This window comes from Camelus bactrianus, chromosome 4 (assembly GCF_048773025.1).
Source record: "Camelus bactrianus isolate YW-2024 breed Bactrian camel chromosome 4, ASM4877302v1, whole genome shotgun sequence".
Lineage (NCBI taxonomy): Eukaryota > Metazoa > Chordata > Mammalia > Artiodactyla > Camelidae > Camelus > Camelus bactrianus.
This window is the reverse complement of record NC_133542.1, coordinates 27782403-27795258: the sequence shown is the minus strand read 5'-3', so window position 1 is coordinate 27795258 and position 12856 is coordinate 27782403. Positions and strand designations below refer to the sequence as shown.

Sequence of the window (12856 nt, the reverse complement as noted above, 5' to 3'; positions counted from 1 at the left end):
GAATCAGCAGCACAGACCCATAGAATTTAATTGCAAGAAAGTTCAATCTCACATAGCTCTAAACTTGACTCCATTAATGTAGCTGTGCGTTTTGGAGGTTAAAACCTGGCTGTGAAACAGAATCAGCTTCCTCTTACTTCCAAAGACCTCTACTTCTATGGAAAGCTTTTTTAAAAAACTATTTGATGTCATTTTTGGCTTGGGCTTGGATCTTAATTCCTTAAAAACTTTTTTTTTAATATGTAGAGTCATAGATTTTACAAGTTGCCTTTGCATGTTAAATCCAATTCCAACTGAATTCTGTATTTCAGCTGAGAACTGATGAAAATAAAGATTATCACAGGATTAACTGATTAGTCAGTTACAAGTAAAACATGTCTTTCTTCAAAATGTTTACAGACCAGCTCATCAATTCAGATACTCAGAGGTATTCCTCTGACATACTAAAAAAATGACTTTGTTCCTTTATTAACAGCAGAAAAAAATGTGTAACAAATTATGTGACATTACTGAGATGGTGTCTGATTTTACACTCCTTCAGTGCTCATGTCATCACTAAACAGGGACACAAAAGCATAGTCCTAACCTTGAACTCATCTCCTTCGTTACACCCGATCAAAGTTTAACTTAGACAAATGAAGTGGGTAAAGAGGAACCACACTTCTAGGGATGACATATGTCTGCCAAAAGAAGCTAACAGCCCTTATCTCGAGACATCACAGTCTCCTTAGTGCAGACATGTATGAAATAAACATCCCTTCCCTGTAACGCAGTTAAGGAATTTCTGCTTTTCTTTGGTCTGTTTGCAGGAGCAAATTTGAGGAAGAGAAAATACCTAAAAATTACAGGTTGGGTTATAAGATGTAGACCATGTTGTAAATAAATCCAAAAAATTAAAACCTCATTATTTCCCCTAATGGGGGCCTTTTCATTTGACTTCTGAACTGATTCAAAGTAGAATCTGTTAAAATGGTAATGTCTCCCCTGTATATTGTTTCAAAATGCGAACCCCAGACATTAACTGGTGGTGGCCCTCTGGGAATTGGCTTAACAGTTCTGATCACAGTTTTCTCATCTAACAGAAGTACGTAGAAGTATGTAAAAATCGGGTATTGTTCTTCAGACTATATTAACTTTCAAAAAATTTCAAAAAAAATTTTTTTGTAAAAAGACTACCAATGCATCTACTGTTAAGATTTTAGAAATTAAAATCATATTATTTAGTATTTGCCCTGGTTTTTTGTACTATATTTCTTGCTCAGCTCAAAAATCGGTGATTTATTTATTTTTTGCCCCTGAAGTTACATGCATTTTTGACTCTGAAATCCTATAAAACATAGAATAAAGCAAGCAAACATGCTAATTAGTAGAACTGTGAGAAAATAGTCAAGAGCACAGTAGGTCATGTGTTGAAGTCTGGTACAAACTGCAACTTAGCATTTGTAACGGCCTCAGCTTCCACTGCACTAATGAAGCGGACCTTGGAATTCGACAACGGTGATTAAGTCTTTGCTGACAATTTACTTCACCTTCCACACCTCTGTATCATGTTTTATAAGGTGCAAGGGGCAAACTATTAAAGATAACAAAGATTAGATAAGTTGTAAGCTTTACAGCAGCTTAATGTCTTTTAATTAAAACGAAAGGCTCTTTGTTGGGACCCCTAGAGCATGCTCATAGCACTGAACCATCCAACTAGCGAGCTGACCAGCCAGACATGTAGAAGTCAGCACCGGGATTCGAGGCTGAAAGGTCTCCATAGAGAGGAGAGGTGTATTTTAAAGATTAAATAACTAATGAAAGACACAGACAAAAACACATAGTTACCTCATCTAATTCCATTTCATCTGGACTCTCCCATGGCTTGATAAATTTCCCACGAGATTTCTTCAAAGGCACAATTATGATGTAGTAACCTCTGCACAAGAATGGATAAACAAAAATAAGGTTAGTTCAGAGGGTAAAGACAATGGATATATCCTTAAATCTTCCACAGACCAGTGACTGACACTGAAGGCAAATTATGGATATGGAGTGACTTATCCATCAATGACAAATAACTACCTGTTTGTTCAATTTTAAAAACAACAGGGGTAGACATTTATGTGTGACTTCAATGGGCTTGTATGGTAATATCACCATGGTTGACTGTCTTTTATTAGTTTTTATAAACAGAGCAGGAATAGTTCGTTAGTACCCTGTTGCTGGACACACAGAAGGCTGGTATATTACCACCAAAGGCTGCTGATCCAAGTATTTTCTGTGACATTAATTTATAAGAGGATTTTTTTAAAGAGCATGTGTAATAAAAATTGCTCTAAGCTCATACAAATTCCTGGACAATGATGGTGATTATTATATTTATACACCCCAAAATACTTTTTATTTAGATAAAATATTAAAAGCATAAAAATTACTCATCATCTCACAATTATATAAAGATGTGAAAGTTCCCCTCTCTTTCAAGGCATCGAATTGCAAACCTTAAGTACTTCAGAAATTTGGGGACAGTCAGTACCTAACAAAGGGCCTTCAAAATAGGTATCAATATAATATATCTACTGGAAGAGACAAAAGTAAGTGAGTCTTTACATTGAGAATGGTCAACTACAATCTATGTATAAAGGTACACGTCCCCAGACAGATATGGGTTATTTGTAAAGTTTTGTAACTTCCATATACTATGTACCTTGCTCCTATATTCATAGTTAGGGACTCTGCTCATACTGATTTTTGGCAGTAACTATACAAGGGCTTTGAACATAAGAGTATAATAATAGTTAACACATTAATCACATCCTACTTTTCACGGATTACAGTAAAGGCGTAATCTCATTTTGTTTGCTCTCTCAAAAATTCTTTATGGACAGGTGACAGACAAAAGACAACTCCACAGAGACGGAGTAACTGCTCAAGTTAAAACAGTAAGTAAACCTATATATATCTTACTTATGGCAATAGTCTGTTCCTTTGTTTCATTTACTCGGTATCATAAATCACTTCTTAAAGACTGCATAGATTTTGTGGAAATTTACTGTGGAAATGAATACACGTACACACACTTTTAGTAGAGGAAGCTGACAAGGGTGAAAGGGATGAGAACAAAACGCGTGCTGCCAGCCTTGCATCGTACTGTATTACAGAGACTAATGTCATACACAGGGAGGCCTGTTTATACTTATCTCAAAGCAAATCCTGTCATAAAACTCAGAAAACCCTGTGTGATGTAGTACTCTGTTTCCCTAAACAGACTCTGGAGCAACACTGTCCAGCAGGGTAGCTGCTAGCCCCTTATGGCTACCGAGCACTTGAACTGTGGCTAGCCTGAACTGACAGTATAAAAGACACTGGTTTCAAAATCTTTGTATGAAAAATAAATGTAAAAATATCTCAGCAGTCATGTTTTAATAGTGGTCACATGTGAAAATGATGATATTCTTGACAGATTACATAAAATAGATAATTAAAATTAATCACATCTCTTTCTTCATACTTTTCACTGTAGCAGCCAGAAAGCGTAGTATTTCTCATGTGCTCTCATTACATTTGTTGGGCAGTGCCGATCGGGAGTGTGCTGGTACAGAATGTGGCATCTAGAGAGATACCTGGCCCAGAATTTGGCCTCTGCCATTAAAGAGCTCTGTGAACCTGGCTTGATCATTTCATATCCCTAAATCTCAGTTGTATATTTTGAAAAATGAGAGTAAATTGTATTCATTTATTTCCCCAGAGTAACAGTCTGATACTGAGTGCTTAACCCAGTATGTGTCACATAGCACTGAGCAGATGCCAGCTGCTGCTGGCTTGTACTGATCACGATGGCGGGAGATATGCATCTGATTACAGACGCAATAAGATACAGTGAAATTCCCTGAGATGCAGATTAAAGGACCTGTCAAACCTTTGTTTCTCCCTGATGCAGAATTTGAGCCAAACCAGACTTTAGCAGAAGCCTCTCTCCATGGTGCTCTAAACAACTCTCCAACAGACTCATGGGCTCATATTACTTAACCATCCATTTTCTTTCCTAAAAATAATGATGATGATCAAGGAGGGTCCAGAGAAGGAAGAGTTGGAGTGTGTGTAAGCAAGGCCAGTATCTTTTATTTTATGATCCAGAGTAAGCTGCTGCTTCTTCCTACCCTCCAAACACCTGAAGGATTTGCCAAACAAGTCCATCATGTTAAATGAGCAAAGAGAAGAATGACAGGGGCTGCAACCTAGTGCACAAAATAACACTGTGATGTACTTGAAAAACACACTTGTTGGAGAACACCTTGCTGTCACTCCCAATCGCATGAAGTCAGGACAGCTTCTCTTTGCCTAAAGTGATGATACTGCACATGATCAGAGACCCCCATTGTTCTCATTCAGAATCTTGCAAATCAGACTGAAGCTGATGAATTCTATTAATTTTGCTTCTGCTTTCATCCTTCAAGTTGCCATTCTTGTACATGAAAAAGAATCCATCCTTTCTTCTGCAGCACTCCCCAACTATTCTTCTCATTTGTGGCTCAGATCAGTACTGAACAGCCTCCCCCACAGCCATTAATTTACAGCATGGCTGGAGCCATAACCTTTCCTCTCACCATCTGTAAAGCATTCAGTGGGAGCAAAGTGGAGCCTTCTTCAAAGCCACTCTCACCCACTGAAAGAAACAGGGTTTTGGGAATTTGGAACTCCTGGCTCTAAATCCATGCATTTCAGCTGTATTCTCTGCATCTATGACTCTGTAAACACCCAGGTATTCGCCTTTCCTGAAGCCTAGCTTCCCTCGAGGATGCTGCTTCCCTCGCACACTTCTCCTGCGGTGGCTGTTCGTTCATTCCCTCCTTCTGTGCCCATGAATCTCAGATTTAGGGTTTGGGGTTTCTTTCCTGGTTCGCTGTTGCTTCCTGCTGGCACCTTTTCCCTCAACCCTTTTGCTAAAAAAACAAAATATGCCCCTCTTTTTTCAAGTTCATACAATTCTACTATGTTACGGTCTTATCTTACTGATTTTTGCCATCTAGCAACCTCTTTCCCCCCAAACTCTGCCATCATTCTGGGTGATTTCAGCCTTCAGAGAGCCAGCCCATGCACCACCCAGGGCTCTCAGTTCCTTGAACACCTCTTTTCCAAAACTCACACCCTCCAGCTCTACCTTAGCTGGAATCTGAGATTGCCTTTCTCTATTCCCAAACCCAAGGTGCTGAATACAGCTTGAGAAATAACGCAGAGGGTACAAGGATGCCATACGTTCCTATTCAGCAAACTCAGCTAGGCCTTCAAACACGGCTGGCTGTCCTCCCACAGCTTCTGTGGATAACTAGTCCTTCCATTCTTCACAACACATTTTTGAAACTTTCTCCCCTGGCCTGAAACCTTGGATATGTCCATGCTTCGTCACTTGAAGATGGCCTCATCTCTTACATACAGAGAAAAGACAGACGTTCAGACTAGAATTCCCTCATCCTCTGTCTCGCAAATGACAAGCCTCCCTATATCTCTATGCAAATCCCACACACTTTCCTCAGCGCAGTAGTACTGCCTCTACTTTTTAAGGCCAATCACCTTTTCTTGAATTGGCTCCCACCGCTCACTCTCTTAGGAAGTTCACCATAGACCACACCCCTTTTCTCCCCGATATCTCACCTTCTTCATCCTCCTTGGATTTTACCCTGTAGCTTTCAAAATTATGTGAAAGACAAAACAGACCACATCTCACTCCAGTCATCACTTCCTCTCTCCTGCCCTTTACTGCCCCAGTTCTGAGAAGAGCTCTGTGTTCTTGCTGGTCTATGTGTATCTGCCTTCCATTCGCTCTCCTGTCCCTGTGCTCTAGCCCCTGCCTCACATGTGCACCTCACTACCTTCACCAGGGTCCTCAGTACTGCAACTAAAGGAGCGTTTTTGACTCTCTTCTTCCTTGATCTTTTACAAGAATCTAAGTGTTCATAAGACTCTCCTTGAAACATATTCAGTTATTTCTAAGAATCTATTTATCTCCTCTTTATTTAATTCGCTTACCATGTCTAACCTTATTTCTTTAGCAGGATTTATTATCTGCTACCCAGCTATTCAATGGTGGAGTTCCTCAAGGATCTGGCCAAAGATTTCTCATTATTTCTGCTTTTCTTCCCATGTGATCTCATTCCAGCTCAGGGAATCATTTACTCCCTAGACACAAATTAGTTATAGATTCATATCTTCAGCCCAGAACACTCCTCACAACTCCACAAATTTACCTTATTCCAACTCTATGTCTAGATTTCTATGTCAAGAAAGTACCTCAAATTTGCTGTAGTTAAAACAAAACAAAAAATATGCCTTGAAATAAATGCTCTTCCAATAGTGCACCATGATCCATTTTAGTGCACGTGCTATAAACCTATGTGTTATCACTGACAGTCTGCTTTGACTTCCTCCCTCTCTCATACCAAACTACTGCAAAACTCCATCTACTTCCAAACAGAAACCTTCCTTGGCCTCTGATTAGATCAATCACCCCTAACGTACAGTCTCAATGAAATAATTTTTAGTCCATAATTGTCTTACACGTTTAAAATATGTTTGTATATTTAGAAACATGTTGCTACAACAGATGTACATACAATTTCCCCCAAAGTTGCCAACTTTGCCAGTTTATTGCTTTTTCCACTGAAAAGTGGAAGAAGGTGAAGTAGGTAAATATCAAGGATTTATGCCTCTCCTAGATCAGGTAGTCAAAAACAATTTAGAGTCCTTCCCTTGCATTAGAACATTCCAACTTGAAACTTCATCAAGCTTTTTCTTTTTCCAAACCGGCAATGGCATGCCCAGAGTTCACAGAAAATATAAATTCCTTACTGCAGAAGTCTTTTCAAGCATACACATTAGTGATCTTAGTTCTAATCTCATGAGGTATTAAGGGTGATATGATGACTGATATGAAGAGTAAAGGAAGAACTAATATGCACACTACAAATTCATTAACCAAATCATATGAACTGAAAGAACTTTCTTGAAATGCAAAAAAACCCATTTTTTTTTTTGACACAGATCAGCTCTATGTATGGGTAAAATTAAACTTTACACTGTGTTTGCCTAACTCAAGCCTAGAGTTTAGGCTCCAAATACCCTTATCAACATAGACCTTAACTATTAAACCAATAGAAAAATAAATAACACGAGAATCAGTATATGTGGAAAGCCCTCGACTACTTATAAAAGCTGTGTTTTCCCAGTATATTAGATTTAATTAGATAAGTTAAACCTAACCTTCAGAATTTTAATTATACTAAATAAAGTTTTACTAATTTTATTTAATATGTTATCATCAAGGGGCCCAGCTCCATATAATTATATGAGAAGGTGAGCTCTGGTCTTTCTGGCAGTCCCACTCCAAATTCAGGCAGGCTTTTTGTATTAACAGTCGTATTAGCATTCTCAAACTCATTATTATCTGGGAGGTCAAGGTTTGTCTCTGAGTTTCATGATGAATGTCATACCTTGCATAATTTTTTTTTCTGTATGGTCATTTGGGTATATGTTGTTTAAATCAAATTAGTTAACCACAGGGAAACCAAAGCAGGCTGAATGATCTTCCCAGTTTCTCTGTTTAAATTCAGGTTTCTAACCTTTTTAGCTATGTGTTGTCAGACAAGTTATTAACTGTCTTAAGCCTCATTTTCCTCATTTGTAAAATGGTGGATGATTGTGCTGACCTGTGGGTGGCCTCTGCCTTTTTATCTCTCCTCTAAATTCTCATGATAATCTGCTGATTTTCTTGCTCCACATTTAACATACATTTCTGTGATCTGTTGCTAAGCCTACGTACCTGACTCCTTGTTTTTATGTTTGTCTGACGCAGCTCTGCTCATGCCTACTTGTCATGGAGTTCTTACCTGTTAAGCAATTGTCCTAGAAACAAATATCTTTGCTTGGTCAATAAATTTTATGGTCACAGAAGTGTGGCTGTGGTTCAACACATGTGGACTGTGGAGCCAAACTGCCTAAGTTCAGATCTTTCCTCTCTGGTTCTGCTGTTGTGTTGCCAGAGCAAGTTAGTGTACAAGTTGGTAACTTCCTCAGCGGTAAAATGAAGAGGCCGCTGTAGTGAAGATTACATCAGTCACTGTGTGCAGTGTTCCTTGAAGAGCACCCACCAAGTCCTCTGTCCCTATTAACTAGCAGTAGTGTTAACTCTGTGATCTGGGCCAGGCCACAGTTAGTGTCTCTTGGCCTCACTGTACTCACCTCCCTCACAGCATTATTGCAAAACAAAATTCTCTACTATCTTCAGGAAAGTGCCAAGTGCTACATGAATCTAAGCCTTTAGCACTTCAATTAGCAAACACACGATGGACGAGTCAATCATTAAACAGCTAGTACAGTAATACTTTAAGCTGCTAATAGTGGTGCACACATTTTATGAAAAGACTTAGTAAGTCATGCTTCCAACAGTCTTTCTTTAAAAGAAGAAAAAGCAGATGGCCTGAAACCCAAATCGGTAACACCAAAGAAATGTAAAATTTCATAAAATGCTCTTATTCTTCATTCCTATTTCTCAAAAACATGAAATGGTTGCTATGGAATTGACTTACATTGGGTACCTTCTGGCAGCTTTTTCTCTTAGTACAATCTGTGTGGTACTTTTTCCTTACCAACTAGAGTAAAATCCTGCTCTATAGAGTCACAGAAGTTCCCTTTGTCCCCACAACTTGCTTCTGAAGGATGGGGCGTTGCTAGACTTTCTGACTGTCACTCCGCCCCCTAAATGTATTCAAGTAGAAGGTTGAAGCCCCACAAAATCCTATTACTAGACGCTTCAGAACCTCCATGGCTGTTTCACGAGAAATCTGGCCTTTCCCTGAGGGAGCTCCCAGCTGCTCCACACAAAAACCAAGTGTGAAAGAATACAGAAGCAAGTAGCCATGTCTGAGTTTACACTTACAAGAAACAGATTTGGTTTTAGGTGGTGAGGAGCTGGGGGTCAGAGCACATGACCTCCAAAGCATCTTGGCCAGAAATCAGAAAAGGATGGTTTCTGTTCATAAACAAAACAGCTCTTCAATCACCCAACCCACATTTTTTCGAAACAAATTGGAAGCATTTTTGTAGGTAGCTGTCCCTAAATGCAAGTTAGCAACCCACCCCAGAGCTCTGGAATCTTTTGCTTCCTCCCCTCATATCTCCCATAGAATACTTAGCACAAAGCTACATCCTAATTTCTGAAGTTGCCAACTACTGCACGTGGCACCACATAGCACACAGATTCTTGTAATATTTGACATGAACCAATGTAGAAGACTGGATGGGTAACTGTCCACTATTACCCCTTTAGGAAGCCCAATAAATGTAAGGTTTTTTTTTTTTTTTGGTTAACAGGAGATTTGCTTTTCGTTTCCTATGGTTCTGATACTTCTCACTAGTTGAGTCTTCTGCTCTTTTCATTTCTTCAGGGTGGCTAGACTATATTTCTGGGAATTTTCACTTCTTTTCCAGAACTTTTTTTTTTTTTCCATAATGGTTTGCTTGCTTTCTCTGTTTTGTAACAGTCTCTTCTCTTTGTTAACAAAGTTTTATCCCTGTTCCCTGACTCCCTTTTTAAATATAGGAGGAGGAAGTACATAAATAAAACAAAGAGAAAAACTGAACAAGCTGAAAAAAAAAAACACTAAAAGAAAGACTGTAAGAATATAATTCCTCAGTTCATTCAGAAGTTGGAAAATGAAAGAGAAGTCTACCACTAAGGGACTAAAATGCCATTTCCCAATAATGGCTAACATATTCTACCGAGATAATTTGGTACATAGCCACTAAAATAACTTTTTTAGGAAGTATTGCAGATTATGATACTATTTTCATCTTTCATCTACTATTTCCCTGAATACACAGTACACGGTTTTGACAGGATTGGATTTATAGTCCATATGAACTATATGAACTGTTCTTTCACTGTCTGCAACTATTTTACCTTTTCTAATTCTTTCTCCTCCTTCAAGACTCAGGTAAGGTATCAGCTCCTTCTGGAAGTCTCCAGTGACACCCAGCTGGGCTAGAACTCCGTATTTATGTCTCTACAGGGCCTGGAAGTACTTGCTCTATTATATTATTTGTTTTCTGTATCTGTTCTCCCACCATAAGGTAGGGCTTTATCTCAGTCATGTTTCTATTCCCAGACCTAGCACTAGCAATATAGTGTGCCTAGAATACATATTTGTTGGATGCCTGCTGAAAAGTCTTAATGGATGGGTAGTCATTCTCCGGCTTGTGCAGTATCCCATGTGCCGTCCTCTGCCTGAAACAGGGCCTCCCCACCCCGCCCCCAAGGACCAGCTTCTTGTCATTCTTTAAAGCCTCAGCTTAGATGTTACATTTTTTCAGGATCCCTTCCCTAAACTACTAAACTGGGGATGGGAGCCCCTCTTTGGCCTCCCTTATCTATCTAATCTTTGGTGTCATAGGTCTTCACTCCGACTGACTCTCTACTTGTCCAAATTTCCCAAGTAACTATTCCGTGTAAGAGCAAAAAGGAAGCCAGCATCATCTCCACCGAATCCCTGAAACATTGTCTGGCACGTGTGCAGGAGATCAGAAAATACCAACAGACTATTTAAACAAATCCATAGATAAATATTGTCTCACTTTCAAGTTAAATTTTTGTTGGAATAAAATTTACACTAATGTTCCATTCTTGATTTTAGTTTTCTGAATTATAGACAAGATCTGACAAAAATGGAGATTGATAAAAATGAAGAATGACTTCACCGATACCTCATGTAAAATACACACAAAATTAAACATGTTAATTTCTACTTTCCTCCTGATTTTTCATCCTTCAGGATGAATGGCAGCATCATTTGTCATCGAAGCTCAAACGTCAGAGCCGTCTACATTTTTTTCTGCCCTGATCCCTTCACTAACACAGCTGCCAGTTCCTACTGCATACTGTTCTAGTCTGCCTCTGCATCCTATTTCTGCCATCACCGTTGTACTTCAAACTCTTTATCATTTGCCTAAAGTCAACTAACTACACAATGGCTGCCCCAACCTTTTCTCTGTGATGCTACAACCCTTCCGATATGCCTTCAGGAGCCATCTTCCCTGAGAACTGTCCTGAATGCTGGCACCAGACTGCTATTAAATGGAAAGTCTCCAACCATCCATAAACTGTGTGTAAATGCCTCTGCTTGACCTTCAAACTTTTCACACCAAGTTTCATCTGAACTTGATCATGTTGGATAGAAGAAATGAGAAAAGGTTTAGTCTTATCCCAAGCTGGTAGCACACTTCCTAACATGCAGCACACTCAATATAATAGTTCCTAAAATGGAAAAAAAGGGAAACTTGGGTATTACACACTCCTGCATAAAGTCCTTTAATGGACTGTCACTGTCTACAGGATACAGTCCCAACTTGTGAGTATGACTTGGCTTTTGTAAATCTCTCTCACCACTCTTGCCCTGGGCCTCTAAAGCTTAGAGACTCAGTTGCTTCCTTTAATTAATGAGCCTTTGCATACAATTTTCTCCGTCTGATTTTCTGTATGCCTCCTATTTGTCCTTCAAGATTGAATCCGGAAACTTTCTTGACCCATTCCATTCTGGGTTAGCTGCTCTTAAGATAGAGAACAACTTTATTAGTGACACAAATTACATCTGCCTATTTCTCTGTATCTCCCAGTCTATGGTAAACTCTTTGAAAACGGGCCACATCCTCTTTTGTTGTTCTCCAGGGTCTATAACAGTACTCTCACACTTAATACACTTTGGTGAAAATACTTTTTTTCTTCTATTGGCTACAATCAAGTAGCTACATACAACCAACAAACTACTCAACTGATTGGATTTAATTTCCACTTCAGGCCTAATGGCCTCTACATTGTGCTGCTCCAAAATAGAAATATCACATTTTTCTACCTTTCCTTTTTTTCTACTGTTACTCTGGACATGAACTTGCTGAAATTTCCCCGTCTTTCAGGACACATGAAAAACAACTGTGTCATATACCATAACTGCTTATCTAGTTTCCTAAAGTTTCTTTCAGCTTCGTTGTATTTTCTAAGACTTCCTCATAATCACAATAACATTTGCCAAACAAATATTAGAGTTATGCAGTGATTCACCTTATTCTATATACCACATCAAAACTTCTTTATCATAAGAATCATGTTCTGTTTCTGTCTCCCAAGAATTACATCATTCCCAGAACATGGAAAACACACAATGTTAAATTAATGAGAATCTGTGTTACAGTGAACACTAGAGTGCAATACAACAGAATTTGAGTAAGAAAACTGAGTCCACGCAGAAGCATCTTTTTCTCCACATACAGCAATAAATTCTTTTACAACCACCATAGTACCGAGATGTAACTTTCTTTTTGGCTTACTTGCATTTCTGTCCCTCAGCCCTGACCCTTCAATCAACTTACTTTATATTCTCATTTGCAGGGACTTCAGGCAGTTGCACGGTAATCATGCCATCCAAGTTGGTCTTCCCGATGAAGGCGGGCTTGGTCCGCAGGACATCTGGTGCGGTCTTCGCTGTTACCCTGTGCTGCAGCCCACCAGCACTGTTGCCACGATTTGTCAGCACAAAGGAGTATGATTTTTCAGGCTTCAGGTTGACAATTAACTTCTGTGTGGCTCGGCCATCCACTTCTTCTACCATTTTCCCATCATCATAAAGAATCTAGAGAGACAACCAATCAAAGAGATTTGGTTATCAGTCCGGCAGTGAAATCTCTTAAACTAATGTGTTCCTGCTCATGGAAAATACATATAGGTCATTTCTAACTTGGGGCATTTCCTAAACCCTTAAGTGCTCATAAGTTCTAGAGACTGCATCAATTTTCTTTTGGTTCTTATTGTGTAATGATACCATGTTTCTAA

General features: G+C 39.1%; 1 protein-coding gene across 18 annotated transcripts in view; it reads right to left on the bottom strand.

The window, feature by feature from the left end:
* Window positions 1-12856, bottom strand: part of PTPRD (protein tyrosine phosphatase receptor type D) — a 1875536-nt gene that overhangs the window by 141517 nt on the left and 1721163 nt on the right. For all 18 annotated transcript variants that reach the window (XM_074361573.1, XM_074361575.1, XM_074361574.1 and 15 more), the window contains 2 exons: window positions 12397-12656; window positions 1828-1918 (listed from right to left, as the gene is read on the bottom strand). In XM_074361573.1, coding sequence (XP_074217674.1) covers window positions 1828-1918; window positions 12397-12656 — 351 coding nt within the window. The remainder of the gene's footprint in view (window positions 1-1827; window positions 1919-12396; window positions 12657-12856) is intronic.